Source organism: Erpetoichthys calabaricus, chromosome 17 (assembly GCF_900747795.2).
Source record: "Erpetoichthys calabaricus chromosome 17, fErpCal1.3, whole genome shotgun sequence".
Classification (NCBI taxonomy): domain Eukaryota; kingdom Metazoa; phylum Chordata; class Cladistia; order Polypteriformes; family Polypteridae; genus Erpetoichthys; species Erpetoichthys calabaricus.
The window spans coordinates 87,813,169-87,835,577 of NC_041410.2; the positions used below are offsets into that span (position 1 = coordinate 87,813,169).

The following is a 22,409-nucleotide window of genomic DNA, read 5'->3' on the forward strand; positions in this document are numbered from 1 at the left end:
AATTATCGAAGGCACACACATATACGCACGCGTGCGCGCGCACAAACACACACAAATCAGTCTGTTTTAGTATTTAAATAATACAATGTCAATCACACATCCCCCCCCCCCCCCCTTCTACCCAATAACCCGGCGAAGCTCACTTGCCACAACTCACCCCATTTCCTCCGAGTTTTTTTTAGACCACGGCTCCAGCTTCACGCAGAAGTATTTGACGCCAACTTTGTTCACTGGCTCTTCTGTTTTTTTAATCCTGTAAAGTCCAGTTCTGTCTTCAAAAATAATAATAAAAAAGTTCTTCGGCGCACTCAAATTGTTTCCCCTTCCACTACTACAACCGACACCTCCTCCTCCACCACCACCTCCTCCTCCTGGAATTATCTCTTCTTTGAGTCCATATCGGGCCCCAGCTCCAAGCAGCCGGCCACACTAGCTAGGGCTGAAATACGAGATTGTGACTCATACACGCGCACACACACACATACACGCACACGCACGCACGCACGCGCACACAGCCAGAGAGCCGGCAGCTTAATTTCCCTCTTTATCAAAAGCCTCTCTCCGGCTTCGAGCGAGCGCACGTTCCTTAGCCATTTAGCCAATGTGCTCCAGGGAAATAATAAGATAAAAATTTAAAAAAAAAGTAAGAGAACGATTGCAGATCCTTTTCGGTAATCGCTATCGGTGGAAAAGAAGATTGATCTGAACAGTCCTAGAGCTTCTCTGCTTCTGCCGCTTTTTCTTCTGATGACTGGATTTGATTTTTTTTATTTCTTTAGTAAGCTTCGCTCCTCGATGTGCGCCGCTCGCCTTGCAAGTGAAGCTGCAGCAGCGACACGGAGCGGATCCCACCTGCCTACGGCGGCATCCTCCCACATGCTCTTCTTCGCAGAGTGACATCGGAGCGTTTCTGTCAACAGTTAGCGTCTCTAGAGAAGGACACCGACGGTGCTGCTGCTGCTGCCTTCGCTGCTGCTGTTGTCCAGTCTTTCCTTCTGCCATCCAACCATTTACTAAATATTTTGGGTGGATAGGTTCGCTATGGAGGAGACCCGGAGATTACCCAGACAGCAACAGGTGCAACGGAAGAAAGGAACTCTGGACGGGACGCACCGATCGATTTTCTTAATCTGCCTTTCCAATCATATTGTATTTGTCGAGACACAAGGCGGGCGACACGTCAGGACACACACATCTATCTACATCGATGCCTGTTTAGACACACCAGTCACTATGACGGCATGGCTTTGGACTACAGGAGAAAAGCGGGATTCCCATTTATTGGGTATTAAGACACAATACCCGCCCACACAAGGTGATCACAGCGCATCAGACATTTTTCCCCCTGCTTCTTTCGTCTATCAGTGAGCCGTTTGTCAAAGTTAAGGGGCGCGCGCTCCGTAAAGTCCACGCATGAAACTGAGGGGGCGCGCGCTCCGCTCCGGACATCAAGTGGGACCTCAACCCGGTCATCGAAGTCTGATTCTGACCACCCGCTCCGAATGGGCTTCGACCGGCATTCACCAACGCTTCAGCTTCACTTCTGGGAATAAAGAAAGAAGACAGCCGGGCAGCAATCATGCGTTTGCCTTTCTTCACATATTTAAATATCCATTATTATTTTTAGCGCTACCCTGCAGGACATTTCCACCAAGCAGTGCAGCAGGACCAAAACAATCAAAATCAGCCGCATTCAAAGGAAGGGTACACACCACATCACAAATCTTTTATCAGTTATTCATCAGCTATTTCTTTATGGAGTCTGTTATGGACCTAAATAAATGTTCTTGCTGGAATCTTCATGTGGATGGTCTTTTTGGGAATTCAAAATGGTTCCCCTATGGCATTTCTCTGAAGAACCACCCTGCCACCTTTATTTGTTAAGAGCGCACACGTCATGGCACACATTGTCTACCCCACAGATGCAAGTCAGGTTACAACCTGAAATCTGCCAAAAGGACCCCACAGTCTTACTCAGCAAACAAACTGACATTGGGCCAGTGTAGGCCCAGTGTGGGCAAACATATCAGCCCTAGGTGGACAGCCAACAATGGCCCAGCTGCAGGATTTGCACATCGGGCAACAATAGCCCAAAAACACTAACCCAGCATGAACAAACAGACTGGGAGTTCACATTTGGTGAAGAACATAAAGTCCAATACTCTACTAGTCTCACCATCCATTTTCTATATCTGCTTATCCAGAGTAGTTGCTGGGTGCAGGAAGGACCAATCCCTGGACAGGGTGGGCACACTCACAAGTGCAGCATAGTGTTAATTTAGCCCCACCAGTCCACCTAATCTGCATGTTTTTGGACATGTTTGAGGAAACCAAAGCACCTGGAGGAAACCAACATGGTATCCACAAAAACGTTCATGCTTCTGAAGAAAGAACTTTAACTTGAAAAAGACCCAACTTACACTTTAACACTGGTTTTATGAATTCCATGCCAAACGTCGTATAACAGAGACATATGCATATGTTATTCCAACAGATGGCGCATCACAAATGTTTGAATTATTGCACTTTAGTACTACATATTTTTGTGATGCGCCAACTGTTGCAATGACAAATACAATGCATTTTATTACTACATGCATTACAAAATACATTCCAATAGATGGTGCATTGCAAACGTTAATACTGAGGTCTGCATTGATTACTTCTATTCCAAACTGTCTTAGGTGGGTAGCACAGCTAGTTATGTCATAACTATAATAAATGACATAATATTACAACTGTATGTTACACCTTGCATATTGTTAGATTATTTTGACACTTTAAGTTATTTCTGTTTAGCCAGATTATATTTAAAATTGTTCCATATTTACTTGCCTGATGCTGCTATCCCCGCCTAACTTATGAACACTTATTAAGAAAACATCCTTAACCAATACATTTAAAGAGGTGTACGTCGGGTTAATTGCCAGCCCTAACGACGCCCCCTGTGAGCGAGTGTGTGTGTGTGTGTGGATTTGGCGTCCCGTCCAGTGATAGCGCCTGCCTTGTGACCAGTGCTGCTCCGATATGCTGCGGTTCCCCGCGACTCTGAACTGGATGGATGATGTGCTTTCACTTTATTGATCAACCCTTGTGCAATATAGCGCCTTTTACAATAATCGGCCTTTAAAGGAGCGGATAATATTCTTCTAAATTTACATATCATTCGCGTTTTAATTAAAGCGATTCTGAGATGCACGCCCAGATAACTACTAAACTACTGATCTTGAGTTAACATAATCCATGAATGTTAGTCGATTACATTCTAAATTGACCCACAAACAAAATAATGCCGGGCCACCTTAATTCTGAACTGGATTAAGCGCATTTCAAATTATTATGACTTATTATTTGGCTGTCGCCTTTATCAAAAGCGACTTCAACGTTTGAGAGATACAATTGGTTACATTTCTTTTGTATTTTTTCCAATTGGAGCACAGGCAGGTGAAGTGGTGAAGTGGTCTGCTTATGGTCACACAGTGTCAGTGGCAGCCTCAGGGTTTGAAATCTGGGGTCCGACCACTACGTCCTACTGTGTGTCGTTCTATTTAGTCTTACTTGCGTTTCTATTTCTCTATCTCTCTTTTTATTTTATTTTGCATCATGTAAATAACGAACCAGGTTGGCATTTCGCTGCACGTTGTACGTGTATAACTGTATAGGTGACAAATAAACGAATCTTGAATCCGTGTTAATCCAATCCTGCTCGGCACCCCATGCTTAAAGAGCCCTTATTATCCGTTGGTGTACACGCCAGATCACAATGTTCACTTTATATTGCGTCATTTACGGCAGACACCATCCCAGGACTGACAAGACTGCAACAGACATGTCGCACGCGCCATCCCCTCTACTATAGGTGTAAATCAGGCGACAACGTGCCGAGCGCACGAGGGTGTCCGCCTTCTCTTCTTCGCTTCACACCTCCGTTTACTTTTCACGCATTTTACGCACCACAGTCGTCATGTCATCGGGCTTCCATAAAAACACCGCAATGTGCAATAAGTGGGCGGCCAAGCATCCGAATGAAATCTGAACACCAAAGAACTTCGATTTTCTTTAACAATTAAAAAAAAACAGAGAGAGTGAGCGAGAAAGACTGAATTAGCATATTCCGCGCCCAATTTACGCGAAACCCCGCCCCATTTAGCCACGCCGGTTTTAGATAATTAGCGTGAAACAACGCCCCCTTCAGGAGGCGGGAAGATTAGCGGGGTCAAAACTGCTTCTCTGCCAAAGCAGAAATCACACTTTTCTTACTCTCGCAATTTTCTTGCACGTAAGGGTGATTTTCCCCCCTCCCTTACAGGCCCGGTCTTAGGTATTATGGGGCCCTAGGCGAAAGGGGGGTCCAGGGGCCCCCTGGAAACTCTGCGAAATGCGTGAAAATTAGACCAAGGAGACGTTTTCTTGTAACGTTACGAGGTCATCACCCTGCGTCCCTTTTTCGCCCGGAGTAGTTAGCTGCTACAATTTAGCCAGTTTGAACTGTTTCCACTGGGCACCACGTGGCGGTATGTAGCTAAGCCCAGCTTAGTTTTTTTGTATTTTTTCTTTTTTTAGTTTTTTTGTCCTTTTTTATTTTTTGGGATATTTGAAACTTTTGGAATGCATTGCGAGGGGAGGGGCGGGCCGGGGGCCTGGCCGCCGTTGATCCGGGGCCCTAGGCGGTCGCCTACTTCGCCTATGCCTATGGCCGGGCCTGCTCCTTATATATAAATTAATTGTGCCTAGTGCTATTCACCCCTCTATTTGCGAATATGCTGATTCCACTTTAGGTTCGCAGTCTGTCTGATCAGGAGGTCTCGTCCTCATCAACAAGTAAACAACCAGTTTGGCATTAAAGGGACTTTATTCTGTTGAGGAGGGTCAAACACATCCAAAATAAATCCTCTGTGATTCCATGTTGTATAACAATGACATGTGAAAACATCCAAGGGGGTGAATACTGTAGTTCAGCAGCCACTTGTCTGCCATCATATAAATAAAATAACTAGCCATGCCAGATTTGTAGTCAATGACCAGTGTGGACAGAAACCCGGACTGCCGTCTCCCTTGTGTCACATACGTTCCATGACGGAAGGGCAATACGTCAGTTTTAATCGACTCTTCATGTCATGTCATTTTCTAACCCTCTTAATCCAAGCCAGGAACTATTCAGACTTTAGCCTATCAGGTAACAGTAGAAGACATTTAAAAAAATAACATAATATTCTCTAACTGGTTTAACTGAAGTGAGGGTCAGAGCAGCACTGAACAAAAGTGAGAAACCAGCACAGAATAGGACTCAGGGGTCTGCTCAAACTAACCCATTTGTACTGCAGTGACAATTTTTTTTGCCACCGTGTCTTTGGAGCCATTTGAGAAAAATCAAAAAATCCCCCAGATATGTCGGCTCCACATGGAGCATGAATGCACAATGCTGAAGTAAACAGCATTAACCACTGCGCCACCGTGCCACCCTTTTCAGCAGTATCAGTGAGTTTACTGTACATAGCGCCTTCAGAAAGTATTCAGACCCCTTCACTTTCTGCACACTTTATTGTGTTGTATATTTAATCTGAGAAGGGTAAATTTACCATTTGTGCCCATTTATCTACTCTCCATAACCCATAATAATAAAAGTGAAAACACGTTTGCAGAAAGGTTTGCATTTTTTTTTCTAATTAAAAACTGGAAATCTCTGCATCATGTAAGTAGTCAGACTCTTTGCTGTGGCACTTGGGTAGAGGCTGCTTGCTTTTAACTCTCCTTGAGATGTTTCCAGAACTTGATTGGACTCCATTTGTGGCCAATCGACTGGACATCATTTAGAAAGGCCCCCGTGTATCCGTGTAGAGAAGGTCCCACAATTCCAATCCATGCAACTCTCTAAACTCCTTTGTGAACAAATTGTGGTGAGCAGATATCAGGATAAGGGGATCAAACCATATTTAAAGCTTAGAGCGTCCCCAGGAGCACTGCGGCCTCAAGGACTGTGAAATGGAAGAAGTTTGGATTCTTTATGGAGTTGGCCATGTGGCTGAACTGAGTAACCTGACAAGAAGGGCTTTGGTCAGGGAGGTGACCAAGCATCCAATGGTCACTCGAGTGGAGCTTTAGAAGTCCTCTGCTGAATAAAGCACTCTGTCAATCAGGCATTTGTGTTAGAGGGGCTAGACGGAAAGGCAAAGTGACACTTTAAAGGACTCTGAGAGCAGAAGAGGAAAAACATTCTCTGGTCTGATGAGATAAACTTTGGGCTCTTTGGTCAGAACTCCAAGCACCATGTCAGGTGAAGACCAAGCACTGCTCATCACCCGCTAATACCATCCTTATCATAAAGCATGATGGTGGCAGCAACATGCTGTGGGGATACTTCTCAGTGGCAGGGGCAGGCACTATGTCTGGTGAAGACAGGGTACTGCTCCTCACCTACCTAATACCATCCCGCTGCTGAAGGACGATGATGGCAGCTTCTCAGGAGCAGGGACAGGAAGACTGGTCAGGACTGAGGGAAGGGTGAGGGCAGTCAAATTTAGAGAGGTCTGTGAAGACCACCTGCTCCAGGGTGCATGGGACCTCAGACTGGGGTGACAGTTCGCCTTTAAGCACGACAATGACTTGAAGAATACTGACAACACCACACTCTCCACAATTTAAAGAGCCAAAACAAAGGGTCCAAATACTTACAGGAATGAGAGATTTCAGTTTTTGATTATTATTATTATTATTATATAATTCATATTTAACATTATAATAATGAATATTATCAATAAGGGCGGCACGGTGGTGCAGTGGTAGCACTGCTGCCTCGCAGTTAGGAGACCTGGGTTCACTTCCCGGGTCCTCCCTGCGTGGAGTTTGTATGTTCTCCCTGTGTCTGCGTGGGTTTCCTCCGGGCGCTCCGGTTTCCTCCCACAGTCCAAAGACATGCCAGTTAGGTGGATTGGCGATTCTAAATTGGCCCTAGTGTGTGCTTGGTGTGTGGGTGTGTGTGTGTGTGTCCTGCAGTGGGTTGGCACCCTGCCCAGGATTGGTTCCTGTGTTGGCTGGGATTGGCTCCAGCAGACCCCCGTGACCCTGTGTTCGGATTCAGTGGGTTGGAAATTGGATGGAAGGATATTATCAATAATTACTATGTATATTTTTAATGTATAAATTTTAATTTAATATTAATAATCAATGTAATAATAAGAAGAAGAACTAGGGGGTTCTGCCTCCTGCTCGCTTCACTTGCCAACCCCCTTGGGCCTCGAGGCTGAGTTGCTCAAAGAGTGTCGGGGCGCCCCTCTATTAGAGAATGTGATTGTGAAAGTCAAAGTGATCTTCATTGTCATCTCAGCCATATACAAGTACACAGTGTGGCACCCGGATGGGGTTCACGCCCGGCTGGGACGCCCAGGAGGACAGGAGGAGAGCTCATTCCTCCTCCAGAACGCGAGGGGGCATCCACCCTGGTTGTATTGGGGGCCACGGGTACAGCTTGGAAGCTCTACCCTGTAGGGGCCTGTGGCCACCGCCAGGGGGTGCCCTGATGCCTTGGGGACCCTGGACCCCAGCACTTCCACCACACCCGGAGGTGCTGGGGGGAAGAGAAGAAGGGACACCCAGAGTGCTTCCTGATACACAGCCTACACTTCCGCCACACTGGGGAGTGCCGGTGGAAGATTGCCGGGGAGCACCTGGAGCACATCCGGGTGTGTATAAAAGGGGCTGCCTCCCTCCAGTCATTGACAAGAGTCGGGAGGATGGCAAGGAGGCGGCCTGAAGAGAGAGAAGGCATTGTGGTGTGGCCAGGACTTTGGGGTTTGTGAGCACAATATGGACTTTGTAAATACAGTAAATAAACGTGTGTTGGGTGACATGAGCGTGTCTGCCTGTCTGTGTCCGAGCCAGTCTCCACAACAGATAGACGAAATTGCGAAGCTCAGGGTCCACAGTGTAATAACATGACGTGCAAATAATACATCCATCCAGCCATCCATTGTCCAACCCGCTGAATCCGAACACAGGGTCACGGGGGTCTGCTGGAGCCAATCCCAGCCAACACAGGGCGCAAGGCAGGAAACAAACCCCGGGCAGGGCGCCAGCCCACCACAGGGCACACACACCCACACACCAAGCACACACTAGGGACAATTTAGAATCGCCAATCCACCTAACCTGCATGTCTTTGGACTGTGGGAGGAAACCGGAGCACACGGAGGAAACCCACGCAGACACGGGGAGAACATGCAAACTCCACGCAGGGAGTGGAGCGAACTCGGGAAGCGAACCCGGGTCTCCTAACTGCGAGGCAGCAGCACTACCCACTGTGCCACCGTGCCGCCCCTAGAATTAAAATTAAAATTAAAATTTAAAATTAAAACACAAACAAGACAAGACATTGTGCATAGACAAGCCAAAGAAGTATGACAACAATGTCAAAATCCTTAAAGATCAGTATGATTTTTCAGTTCTTGTCTCCCCGTACACTCGTCTTTACAGGACAGTGGCTCGCATGTATAAAAGTTCTGTTTTTAGCGGTGGTTGAGGCCGTGTGGAAGGTCCCAGGGGGCAGCCTGGTGTTAAGGAGTCTGACAGCTTGGGGGTAAAAACTCTCCTGCAGCCTGGCAGATCTGGCTTTGATGCTGCAGTATCTTCTCTTGGATGGCAGAAGTGTAAAAAGTCCATGTGAGGGGTGTAAGGGGTCCTACACAATGCTGCAGGCCTTGTGGATGCTGCGTTTGTGAAATATGTCCTGTAGTGAAGGGAGAGGCACCCCAATAATGTTCTCTGCTGTCTTCACTATCCATTGCAGGCGCTTGTGGTCGGATATGTTGCAGTTGCCATACCAGACCGTGATGCAGCTGGTCAGAACACTCTCAATGGTGCCTCTGTAGAACATGGTGAAGATGGAAGGGGGAAGACTTGCTCGCTTCAGCCGCCTCAGGAAGTGTCGTCTCTGCTGGGCTTTCTTGATTAGTGATGAGGTGTTATATGTCCACGTAAGTTCTTCAGTTATGTGCACACCGAGGAACTTGGTACTCCAACAGTCTCCACATCTAAACCGTTGATGCTGAGTGGGATGTGGGCAGGATGTGATTTTCTGAAGTCCACGATGATCTCTTTTGTCTTGTCAACATTGAGAGATAGATTGTTGTCTTCACACCATGCAGAAAAGAATAGAAGAGTATGCAGGGCGTGGGAGGAAGATGGTTTGGCCCTTAGTTCCGGCCTGGACACCCCTATAATGGAATGACCAGAGGAGAGGGCATTTTCAGGGCAATACCTCACCCCGGAACATGAGAGGGCAACCCCCCTGGTTCACAGCGGGGCCACAGGTTTGGAGCTTAGAAGCTCAATCCTGCTGGGGCCTGTGGCCACCGCCAGGGGGTACCTGGACAGTTGCTGCTCCCTGGGTTGTAGCACTTCCGCCACACCCAGAAGTCCTGCCGGAAGGAGATCTGGGAGCACCTGGAGCACTTCTGGGTGCCCTATAAGAGGAGCCACCTCAGTCCATTCGAGGAGCCAGAGGAGTCGGGAGGAGCAAGACGAAGCTTCCCGGGAGAGGAGTGGAGGCAGCAGACTGAGAAAGAGAGAGAGCAGAAAGGGCCGTGCTTGTGACCAGTAATGGGAAGCGAAGGGAAAGTGCTGCCCCACTTGAAATAAAATGTGTGTGCTGGACAATACTTGTGACTGCCTGTCTGTGTTGGGGTTAAGGGGGCTCTACACGACCCAAGGTTCCACAGTTATTATAGGCAGAAAATCAGTTACTTGAGTATTTCACAACAACTGTCTATTTTAAATACCAGTGAATAAAAACGTAGTAAAAATTTGAAGTAAAAAAGTAAAACATAATAAAAAGTAAATAAAAAATTAAATTACATTAATACCTCATCAAAAACAATATTATGAATTACTTTATCCTCTAACTTACATTCTATATATAAGCGACTGCATCGAAGGGCGTGTTAGCAGCACTGCGAGTGTCACGGGGTGGCACGGAGAGAGGATGTGCGCAGTAGGAGTGATGATTGGGCGAGTGGTGTGGAGGGGCGTGGTCATGGATGAATAATGTGGACACAACAGAAAACTTTTTAATATAATAATAATAATAATAATACATTTAATTTATATAGCACCTTTCACTTGGCAAACAGACTGGGATGGTGGTTCTTGAGTGGTCCAGCCACAGTCCAGATTTCATTCCTATCGAACACATGTGGAGAGACCTGAAGATGGCAGCTTATAGACGCCTGTCATCCAATCAAGTGGAACTTTAGAGTATCTGGCAGTATGGGGTAAACTGCCCAAATCCAGGACCACAATGCTGGCCGAGACTTACCCAGGAAGACATGAAGCTGCCAAAGGGGTCTTCTGCCGGGTTGTGAATATTTATAGAAATGACAGATTTCATATTTTGATTTTGAATACATTTGCAAACCTTGCTGACAACACGTTTTCACTTTGTTTTTATGGGTTAATGAGTGTAGATTGATGGGCAAAAAAAAAGGCCAGTTTAACCCTTTAAAATTCAATCTACAACACAATAAAGTGTGTAGAAAGTGAAGGGGTCTGGATACATACCGGATCCACTATGATTATTATTTTGTTTTTAGTTTCCACTGTGGTCACACCCTTCAATATAAGGAAATAAAGCCAGAACAGAAGATCATTGCTCTGGGCAGGAAAGGTGTGTGTGTGTGTGTGAACAAAGGGATTTCGCAAGAATTCTAAAAATTAGCCCAAAAATGAGCATCCTGGAGGTATGATTTTTACAGTGGTTCAGGGTGTAACTTATACATAGAGAGCTGGCAGGGGCTCCGGTTTCCTGCTGGGCAGAAATGACCACTGAAGAAACAAAGGTAGAGTCAAAAATATGAAGGCCTGAAAGGATAAAAGAAAGGAATGAGGGTTAGGGAAGGGCAGGTGCCAGTCAAAGGGCTGGAAGAAGATTGGAGGTCTAGGGGCGTGACACTGGTCTGGAAGGAAAAGCGAGGAAGAGCAGAATAAAAATACAAGAGTGAGGTGGACGGAGCAGCCACCAGAAAAGGGTGCCATCGTGGGTAAGGCCTACTGGAATGAAGCCAAACAAGAGCTGCCATCTCTATATATATAAAATCCAATGTCTGTCTGTCTGTCTGTCTGTCCGCTTTTCACGAGAGAACTACTTAATGGACTTAGAGTGGGCTTTTTTTCTAGAATTTGCTTGAACATTCCGGTTGACTTTGCGACTTCTCTCAGAATCATAGTTCGTTTGCAGGAGCGACATATTCACACTAATCTAAGAGAGCGGCTGCAGGCCGAGGGGAGGGGGAAGCGGGACCTCAGGAGTGGGGAGCCGGGCAGAACCCTCCTCACTGTCTGTTTCACTGCTACGCGGGTGGAGCCGTGGGGGATAGCTAGTAGGGTATAAAGGTGGAGTGGTGAGGAACAGCAGCATTGAGACACCAGGATAACTTGGGAATGTTGGGAACATTGCAAGATGCTGAGAATTGAGTTCACAATTTTGTTTTCAGTTGAGTAGATATAAAAAAAAACACACCACTGTCAGGACCACCCAAAAAAGACATCAATTGATTGCAATGAGTGCAGAATGCAGCGGCCAGAATCTTAACTAGAAAAAAGAAAATCTGAGCACATCACCCCAGTCTTAGCGTCACTACAATGGTTACCTGTGCCATTTAGAATTGACTTTAAAATACTGCTTATGGTTTATAAAGCCTTCGATCATCTCACTCCATCCTGTATCTCGGAATGCCTCTCACCTTTCACACCGAATCGTAACCTGAGATCTTCAAATGAGGGTCTGCTTAGAATTCCAAGAGCAAAATTTAAAAGAAGTGGTGAGGTGGCCTTCTGCTGTTATGCACCTAAAATCTGGAACAGTTCACCAGACTGATATGGTAGAGCACTTTAAAAAACTGCTAAAAACACATTATTGTAACATAGCTTTCTCGTAGCTTTATTTTAGTGTAACCCTGATGTTCTGTATCTTCATTGAATTACCTTTCTTTTTCATGGCTCTGCGATCCGTACTAACCCCTACTTTCTCTGCTGTTCTCTTTCCAGTTTTCTGTGGTGGCGCTGATGATCAAAGCACCGTGCAGTCCATTGATGGATTGAAGGCCAGAGGTCCACATGATCATCAGCATCAAGTTCTTCCATGTGAAGCCTAAAAACCATGAGGACTGATTGAGATCATTGATGTTAGTGGGGCTGGGTGGTCTTTTGGCCTCGGAATCCCTGCATATTTTGTTATTTTTTTTCTCCAGCCCTCTGGAGTTTTGTTTATTTGTTTTGTATTTTCTGTCCTCCAGGCCATCAGACTTTACTTTATTCTTTGTTACTTAGTATTGCCTAATCTTATTTTTATATTTTTCTTTCTTCATCGTGTAAAGCACTTTGAGCTAAATCATTTGTATGAAAACCTGCTCTAGAAATAAATTTTGTTGTTGTTCTTTACTCAAAGAGTTTTAGGAATCTGAAACAACCTACCAAGACATGAAGTTGAAGAAGAAATGTTGACGACCTTAAAGAAGGATCTGGATGAGATGTTGGGACACCTTAGCTTAGGGGTCCCCAACTCTGGTCCTGGAGGACCACCGTAGCTGCAGGTTTTCATTCTAACCCTTTTCTTAATTAGTGACCTGTTTTTGCTCCTAATTAACTTAATTAGAATTCCTTTTAATGGACTCAGACCCCTTAGTTGTTTCATGGACCAGCAAACCGTGTCCATCATACAGTATCTGAAAATAAAGAAAGATGAAGGTCTCAGGAATGTCGATCTGCTAAGGTTCCCAAAACATTTTAACAAGAGAATATCAACAACTTTAGACGTGTCTACTGTTACACAATGAGTGCGGCAACAAGCCGCGGAATTCAAGAACGGGTTTCATTAACGACAAGACTCGGCACCTAATTAAGCAACTGATTGGAGTTTGAGGCCCTGACTTAGTTGGTCTTCTGTTGGCTCACTCACTTCACATTTCATTTCTGTTTGGGTGCTGTAAAAGGCGCTATATAGCGCCCGACCCGGCACAGACTCACGCAGAGGCACGTACTTAAACAAATGCATTTTTTATTCTTCTTCAGCCGTGGGGCACGCCTTCCCCGTGTCCCACAGGCCCAACACAGTCCCAAAAGCACTTTAACTACAACAAACCACACTTCTCTCCACCTCAGCACCACCACTCCTCCTCAGGCTTAGTCCTCTTCCTCCCGACTCTGGCTCTCTGAGTGGTGGTGGCTGGCCCTTTTTATATCCCACCCGGAAGCGGTCCAGGTGCTTGGACACCTGGTCCTAATTGCCCTTCCGGGTGGGGCTGAAGGTATGACCAGCCAGGCTGCTGACTCCACGCAGCTCCCCCTGGCGGCCATCCGAGCCCCCAACCAGGCTGTGAAGGACTCCATCTCCCATGGAGCCATGCACTGGGCTGGGGAATCATTGGCTGCCAGGGAGGCTGCCACCAAGCGTCCCGGGGGAGGTATTGAACAGTCCATGGCTGCTCCCCCGGAACAGATGTAGCAGAGGCGTCCCTGCCGGGCATGGGACCCGGCTGTCCTTTACAGTGCCATTGAAGGAAAGAAATTAAGCAATTCAGAGGAACGAGGAAGAAATTCAGGGCAACAAATCTTAAAAAACAAGTCAATTAAAGGAATGGAAAAGGAGTTAATTAGCAACTAAAACTGGTCACCAATTATGAAAATGGTTAGAATGAACATCTGTAGCCACTGTGGTCCTCCAGCACCGGAGTTGGGGGACCCTGGGCTTAGCAATTAGCTGAAGAAATGAGTGACAAATGAACTAAATGGTCTCCTCTTATGTTCTTATCAAGACCAGAGATTACAATGAGGACAGCAGCTACTGAAAGAGCATTGGTGTGTGGTGAATGTGAACAGGAGAGCCTAACCATTGGAATAAAAATGAGGCTATGAAGACACAAGGGTGCTGAGGGACCTGAATGCTCAGTTTGATGCAGAGGAGGTGTAAGGCATGGAGGACAGGAGGAGTGGGAGGGAAAACCAACCAAAAAAATAAAACCGAGGAGGGTCACTATCGAAACATTAAGGCCTATGGAGCATACTTTGAAGAAAGCATCAAAGAGCAGCCATAATTAGTTACCAAGTTTTTCACCAAGAGAACCACAGAGACCTGAAATAAGCGACCAAGTATGGCTCTGTGACTTGTTGGACGATGACATTTATAAACTGTGACATTCATATGAGGTAACGCTGGTATTAAAAGGCTTAACATCTCCAACAAAACTAATGGGACACAGATTGGAAACTTGTTAAGGGTAAATTTCACACAAAAGTTAGGAGGTTTTTCTGTACACATAGAACCATAGATGCATGGAATAGGCGAGCAAGTAGTGTGGTGGACCAGTAGGACTTTAGGGGCCTTCAAAACTCGACTTGATGTTATCTTGGAAGAATTGAATGTTGGGCTGAATGGACTGTTCTCGTCTCGATTGTTCTAATGGTCATAATGCAAGGGCACAGTAACCGCTGAAATGAATCAGAGAAAGATCACCCATACTGGGTGGACCTGTGCAGAAAAGATGTCCAAGAGAAGCCAGTGTTCATTTTGATGAGAAGGCAAGGAAAAAGCAACTCATAAAGGTCAGATAAAGTGGGCCACTACCATGAAACACTGGAAAGATGCTGAGCCGAGAGATGTCTTGAAGGGAGGAATGAGGCCGAGAGGGAGTCAATTCAAACCTGAGAGCTTTCCGATTGCAGAGTGAAGCACAGGACAAAGATGCCGGAGATCCATTTCACCTGCCTCTGTTTCAAGCGCATATTCATTTCGGCTGACAGCTTTGTGTGTGGGTGAGCGTTCTGAGATTTTTCTTTTTTTTTTCCCTGTCACTTATCTTTATCTTTTTTTTCCCTCAGTGCATAGGCTGCTGTTATTGTTTGTCAGATCAGACAGGTTAATTAGATTTTGTATCCTGCTGGATTCGTATTCAACATTCTCATACGTTTAATTTCACTAGCAGACTTAAATATAACGAGCTGCAGCACCCAGGTATATTTATATAATGGGTTAAGGTAAAAAAGGAAATATTTACGTGCTTTTTAAATGCGGACCCTTGTGTCATTAGTGGGCTCTCCCATCTGTCATCTCCACTACCTGTCTATCAATGTCTCTGCTCTCAAGAGTCGAGAATTTGTTCTTCTTGTATACGACTGGACTCCAGGCTTGACGCAGCTCCTTGTTAGGTTGAACCCTGAACGTTACTTCTTTGCCATGGTTTCAGCAACAGATGTTGTAGATGCCGTTGCTCAATCTGCTTTTCCTAAACGGATGGAGTCTGTGGACACAGGTGAAGTTTTAATCCCAGTATGGTAGAAGCCATAATGGAAGGACTGGATGTCGGGGACAATTTCTGCCCAACGTGACAAGTGGCAGTTCACGCAGCTTAGACATCCACAGGGTTGACTGGGACTTGTACTTCAGAAGTTTGGCCCTGTCTGGGGGTTCCCTGGGTGCTGCTGTGGAAAGACCTTGCTGTTTTGTGGGACAAAGTGCTTCCATCATCCAACGCTATGACACCAGACGTACTCCAGGGTCATCCATAAAATAAGGAAAGGTTGGGAGGTGGTGGCTGAGGCTTGCTGGGAGGAGAGTGGAGGAAGAGGATTGTAACTGTGCTGCTGATTGTGGCTATGAAGATGAAACCTCTACAAGGTATTCGGTTCAATAAAAGGTGTTGTGAACCTGAGAGTTGTGTTTGGTGTTTTGGCCCTTTAGTGGCCACAATGTTTAATCCCGCATTAATAAACCAGATGGCCTGTTGAATACCGTATATACTCACGTATACGTTGGGGTCTTGAAACCCGAAAAATTGATCCTAAAATCAGACCAATTTATTTATCTTCTTGCCTCCTCCAGTCTTGCATCAGTTTCTCAAACACATCGAATTTTGTTGCAGCAGCGCAGTTACCAATTTCTTTCGCTACTTCGACATTTAATTTAAAACCAGTGTGATGGACGACCGGCTACAGACTCCGGTCGCCACCCCCAGGCCGCTAGGAGGAGCCCTCCGGACAGCATGATGGTGCCCCGAGTTCCAGCAGGGCCTCATGGACTTTGTAGTTTATATACACAGCCCTGCTGGATACCTTGGGGGCCACCGGGAGTCGCTGTAGGGGGGCTAGTGGGCTCTTGTGTGCCCTATAACCTGGGAGTGCGTCAGCATCACGTGACCGGAAGGAGCGACGTGCTCCCGGGATGAATAAAAGGACTGTTTACCCTGACCCAGGAGGAAAACAGACTTGTGGGTTTGACCAGGAACCACTTCCGGGTCAGGGCATATAAAAGGACTGTGGGAAAGCCCAGACACTGAGCTGAGCTGGGAGGTAGGAGGGCGAAGTGTCTGGGCGAGGAGGATTTGGTTTGTTTATTGAGTAGAGTATTGTTATATGAGTGTAGTGTGGAGAGTGCTTTGTGCACGATATAATAGTAAAATAAATACTATTTATACTTTTACCTGGTGTTCAGAGTGGTACCTGGGGGTTCAAGAGGTGGACAAAGCCTCTATCTGCTACACCAGCTTTGTATTTTCTTCTAATTGAACGCTCCATCGTAGATAAGAGATGCTCTTATGATAAAGGTGTATGAGGATGTGAGATATAAAAAACACAAATCAGTGCAAACGTCACTTCAGAATAGTTTGGGAATTACCGTGTGGTCACATAGGCACAATAGAGAGAACGAGATGTTAGGAGCACACGCTGATACAGCGCATTGCCGCACCCACATAGAAAAAAAAAGGCCGTGTGCTCCGTGGTTACTCTCTCAGGTGGACGTTAGCATATCGTAATCTCTTGGACCAATAGTGTGAATTTTCTGCGTTCGACATATAGGACCAACAGTATAAAATACTGGAAATTATACAGTAAAATCAAGCCCCGACTTATCTGTGGGAGAACTTAAACTCGAGTATATACGGTAATTAAATCATTGATTCAGCACGTAAGCTAGGTGACCCCACTGCTCTTGGTCCTGTTCCCTCTGTTAAAACACCACTCACCAAGAAACCATTCAAACTCCATAAACTTAGTATGTTGAGTTACGTTAGCTACAATACACAAGCAAAATGTCATGAACATCCACTCGGCTGTTCTACCTGACTGTGGCAAGAAAGCGGTACAGGCCTTGCCTGGGAAGAACTTGAACCAGAAGTGTAAATTGGGAAAGAAAATAAAGGCGATCGAGGGGTCATTTAGTTATTTAGGGGTAATACCGTTATTGCGTATGAAGTGTTTATTACACACCATTATGCAAATGAAGTGAAATAAACTCTGAAAGTTACAAAAATCAGTTTTGCCCATTTTTGCTTTGCGCCCTGCCCCCCACCATAACCTATTGTCTAAGGGGGACAAGCGGAAGCTTTAGATTCATCCAAAATTCCGATCTCCGGTTTTTGACGGATCTCAATGTTTTAGGGTCCCCTGATACCAAAAACTTTGATATCTCAATGATGGGTGTGTATGTCTCTCTGTGTGTGTCACAGTTTCTTGAGGACGGTCCAGAACTAAAACGGCTGGATGGAAAAATACCAAACTCGAAACTGAAGCCTGTTATGAGATAACGATGTGCTGATTAGTTTTTGAGCCAAATCGTACAAGAGAAAGAGGCGCTTAGGAGGAACCCTCAGATATCGTAATTCTGCAATGAATGATGAATTCTTCTCATCAATTGCTATCGTAATGACCTATTTTATGGCCTTAAAAGATCAGCATCAGATTAACTGAAATGTTAATGAATAGTTTGGGTAACTTGCTTCCTAGGGCACAAAGCCTACTGATGCTGACGTCGAAATCTTTTCAGTTATGCCTGAAGAAAGGCCTGAGTTGCCCCGAAAGCTTGCATATTGTAATCTTTTTAGTTAGCCAATAAAAGGTGTCATTTTGTTTGACTTCTCACTACATCCATAATGGCTAACACGGTACAACACCATAGTACTATGAATAATATTCATATACTCACATCAATACATGATGTGAGCTCCTCGGCTCCTGAGAGGCATCTAGATGCAATTTGGTACAGAATCCATCGATTGTGAACAGTCTTGAAGGATGTGAGGGTCTCTGTGCCGAACCTGGATTAGGGCCTGAATCATCTTCTCCATGGCTGCTTACAAACAGACAAGAATTTTTTAATTTATTCAAAGCATGTAACGTTCCATACAATCAAGTCAAACTTCACAAAACTAAATTCAGTTCAACTCCCACCCATGAGAAAGAGAGGAAGGCCAACAGCCAGAAAAACGTTAGAGAGTAGTAAAAAGGGAAAGGAGTCTTCCTCCCTAATAGAAATGCTTATTCTAAAATGTTATCGATCAGATCCTTTAACGTTTTAAAAAAGTTTTGAGCAGAACCTCTAAGTGAGAATTTGATTTTTTCCAATTTCAAATAGTTTATACGGTAACATCAGTTACCCACTGACTTAGAATAGGAGAGTTAGGATTCTTCCAGTTGAGCAAGATAAGTCTACGTGCCAATAGTGAGGTAAAGGCAATTACGGTTTGTTTGCACTTTAAGCCCCTCTGGGAGCCCACCAAACACAGCTGTTCATTGGTCAGGAGTGTCTGTGACCCCAAGGCTCTCTGATAAGCATTTAAAGATTTTTGGTCCAGAATATTCTTAATTTGGTGCAGGCCCAGAATATATGGCAAAATGAGGCTGGAGCTCGATTGCAACGTTCACAGGTTGGCTCTCACCCTGGAAACATTTTGGACAATTTCAAACGAGACAAATGCGCTCGATTAAAGATTTTAAGTTGACTAACTGAATGCTTTACGCATGTGGAGCTTGAGTGAATTCTATGCGTGGCTGCCTTCCACTCCGTTTTCTGAAATGTTGAGTGAGAGATCCTTCTTCCACTGTATTCTGGGATGTTTAAAAGGAAGGGACTTTAAAATGTTTTTATATAGTATAGAAATGCTGTCTGAGTCCCCCAGACTGATCAATATCTCTACTGGAACAGAAGTAGGTGGGAGGTGAGGAAATTGGGCAGATTTCATTTAGCAAAGTCTCTAATTTGGAGATGGAGGAAAAAAGTGTTGATGAGAAGCTAAATTTGGAGTGTAATTGTTCACAGGATCCAAAGACATTATTTATATACAAATCCTTAAATGATTTAATCCCATACATTTTCCAAACATTAAAAACTGTGTAAGTTCGAGAGGGTGGAAAAAGGTGGATATCATGTAGAGGAGCCACAGATAAAATATTCTCTGACTTCACGTGCTGCCTACATTGGTTGCGTATTCTGAATGAATGACGGACAATTGAGTTGTAAGAATATTGACAATAACTTGTACTTATTGGGGTACAAAGCAGGGAATATAAAGAGGTTCTGCAGGATTTTGTTTCTATTGCAGACCAAGCCCGTGTGTGTTCATCAATTTGTGTCCAGGATTTTATAGCTTGTATGTTTGCCACCCAGTAATAAAATTGAAAGTTAGGTAGTGCCGTGCCACCTTCTGATTTATGTCATTGTAGGGTCGCCTTTTGGAAGCGTGGATTGTTCAAATTTCAAATAAATGAGGTTATGATTTGAATCTAACATCTCTATTATAATAAAAAAATCTTGGGAGACGAGACGTGACTTTCAGAGAGACTTTTGGAACGAACTCCCGTGAGACGGAGACTTTTACCATGAGATTCTTTCAAGTCACGCCCTACTTACAACTATTTTCAAACAAGACCTCGGTCATCTAATCTCTCATTCGTGTGAATGCTTTTGTCAGACACACTTCCTGTCCTCTCAGCTCTTATAAATTTTATCAGGACAATAATTTTATACGTTCTAGATGACATGTCAACGACTAAGCAAAGGAGAAAGAGTAGGGACAAACATTCGAAAAAGTCGGCTTATTTATTAGAGAGTAAGAAACGATATTCACTCACAGGCAGTTGTACGTTGCGTTGTCACGATAAAAGTCCAAACTCGGAATCAAAATTCAATGCCATCTTGATGAAAAGTATTAAATATTGTTTCTACTGAAATTTTAAAGTAACAGTAAAAATGGATGTTGTATGTCATATACACACAAGCTGGTTACCCTCAGAAACTTGTCTTCCGATTGGCTGGCTGGCTGGCTGGCTGGCTGGCTGGAGATAGATAGATAGATAGATAGATAGATAGATAGATAGATAGATAGATAGATAGATAGATAGATAGATAGATAGATAGATAGATAGATAGATAGATAGATAGATACTTTATTAATCCCAAGGGGAAATTCACATACTCCAGCAGCAGCAGCTGTAATGTCTATAATAATACATATATAATAATGAATATCTAGGTTTAGGTTTAGGTTTAGGTTTCTTTATTTAGTCATGTTTACACAGGAAAACATGGTACAGGTAACAGACAGAATAAAATAAAACAGACAAATAGAAATAAGAAAGGTTAAGGTAAGGCAGTTAGATAATACATATTTACACCAAAAAAAAAAAAGGTAACAGGATATATATCAAAACCTTAAACATTATCTCCGATATTTCTTATTGAAAAGTCGTATGGCACTAGGAAGAAAGGAGTTTCTGGAGCTATTTGTGTGGGTTTTCAAAGCAACTATCCTTCCTGATTTACTGAACTTTAGTTCTACATGTAATGGATGTCTGTATGTAACAATTGCCATGAAAATAACAATCTCTTTAAATTGTATATCTGGTTAACCAAACCCGGGGGTGGGCAAGCGAAGTGAGCAGGGGGCAGAACCCCCTAGTTTGTTAAAAAAAGATTTGTTTATGTATATAGGAATGTTTTGAAATAGAAACAGAAGCTTAGGGAGGATATTCATCTTGACAGTGTTAATTCTCCCTGCTAAAGTAAGATGGAGGGTAAACCATCTATGCACGTCTTCTGTAATTTTGGCCATGCAACCAGTTTTGTTGAAAAAGAACTTTATATTTACTTGTGATGTGGACTCCTAGGTATTTAAACTGATCTGCAATGATAAAAGGGAAGGTGTCCAATCTAATGTTGCTTGCTAAAGAATTCACTGGTAAAGGCACAGTTTTGTTCAAATTAATTTTGAGTCCAGATATCTTTTGAAATTCTGTGAATACAAATGTTCAGTTGGGTTCAGATCAGGAGAGTTTCCAGGCCACTCCAGTATGTTCATTTGATTCTCATCGAGTAATGTCTTCACTTGTTTTGATGTGCCACATTGGGGCCAGATCTTGTTGAAAAACACAGGATCCATCTGGAAATAACTTTTTCAGTTATGAGTGCAAGCAACCAATGCCGTAATAGCTGAAGCAATTAGAAGAAGAATGTAGCTAGTTTTGCAGGAAGGTGTAACCTAATGTCCCAGGGCCTGCTTATAGGTGCGTTGTTCTGTGCATCACAACCAGCCAGAGTTCAGTTAGTGGTTTTAAGATTAAAATGAATGTCCACTTGGACACCTTTTTGCCTGAAGGAGTCTCTGCAGAGTTATGACTTACACCTTTGTTAAATTCAGGCCTGACCAAAGTTTAACACGAGCTGCAGTCCAGCCATTCACACAGGAATGCTGGGACTTTAAAAACGAGGCGCTCCTGGAAGGTTCCATCTCATTGGCCGTAGAACGGAGCTCTACCCAAGATGCACCACTCAGGTGAACATCTCTTTTTCTAGAAGAGGCACTGCAGCCTTGTCGTTTCTTTGTTTAAATCCACGACAACGAGTGCTACTTCTTTTGTTTTCAAGACCATTATTTAAATTGGCAGCCTAACATTTATTCTTTGGCCTCGTCTCGTACCTCGTTCGACTGCACCATATTACTTAGCACGACTCCCCATTCGCACTTCATCCTTTTGATGTGGGTTTGATCGTTTGTTGCTTTGACTCGAATATCTTTTTCTCCTCCTTTAAAGTTTTCAGTTCCCTCCATAATTCATCCAGTGCCTGGCATGCGCTGCAAAGGCCTGGCATCCCATCCGGGGAGGGTTTCCAGCTTTACATCCACCTCTGTACCCCTGAAATTTGGCTTACCTGCACAGGGTTGGTAAATGGAGGGTTAGATGGCATTAATATCGCTAATTTTATAACTGATCCACCACAGAGATGACCGCAGCAGGGGTGGCTGGGGGGTATTGGCATCCTTAACCTTCTAAGCGCTGAGAGCGACAGGGCTTTTCAATCAGGTGATCTTTCCTGCTGGCTCTGCACTCGCTGAGGTTTTCAAATCTACATTATCTCGGATTACACCTAAATCAACAAGCAATTCTGCGTGCACATAACGGAGACAAAACGGAATATCATCCCATGAATTCTTCATCATCTCCACGGTAATGTTTTATTTATCAGCTCTTTGTGGGTGTGTATGGGGGGGTGGGGGTGTTTAGCGTGTTTCCGTTCAGATGAATTCGCTGAGTGAAGTTCAAATCACGCCTGAAATTGCTTTTCGCTCGTGCCTTTCAGATCCGCTATTTAT

At 44.4% G+C, this 22,409-nt stretch overlaps 1 protein-coding gene across 1 annotated transcript in view; it reads right to left on the bottom strand.

The window, feature by feature from the left end:
* homer2 (homer scaffold protein 2) overlaps positions 1-824 on the bottom strand; it is a 162,609-nt gene extending 161,785 nt beyond the window's left edge. The window contains exon 1 of the mRNA XM_028823667.2: positions 158-824. Coding sequence (XP_028679500.1) covers positions 158-162 — 5 coding nt within the window. The 5' untranslated portion in view covers positions 163-824. The remainder of the gene's footprint in view (positions 1-157) is intronic.
* Between the last annotated feature and the right edge of the window lie 21,585 nt (positions 825-22,409).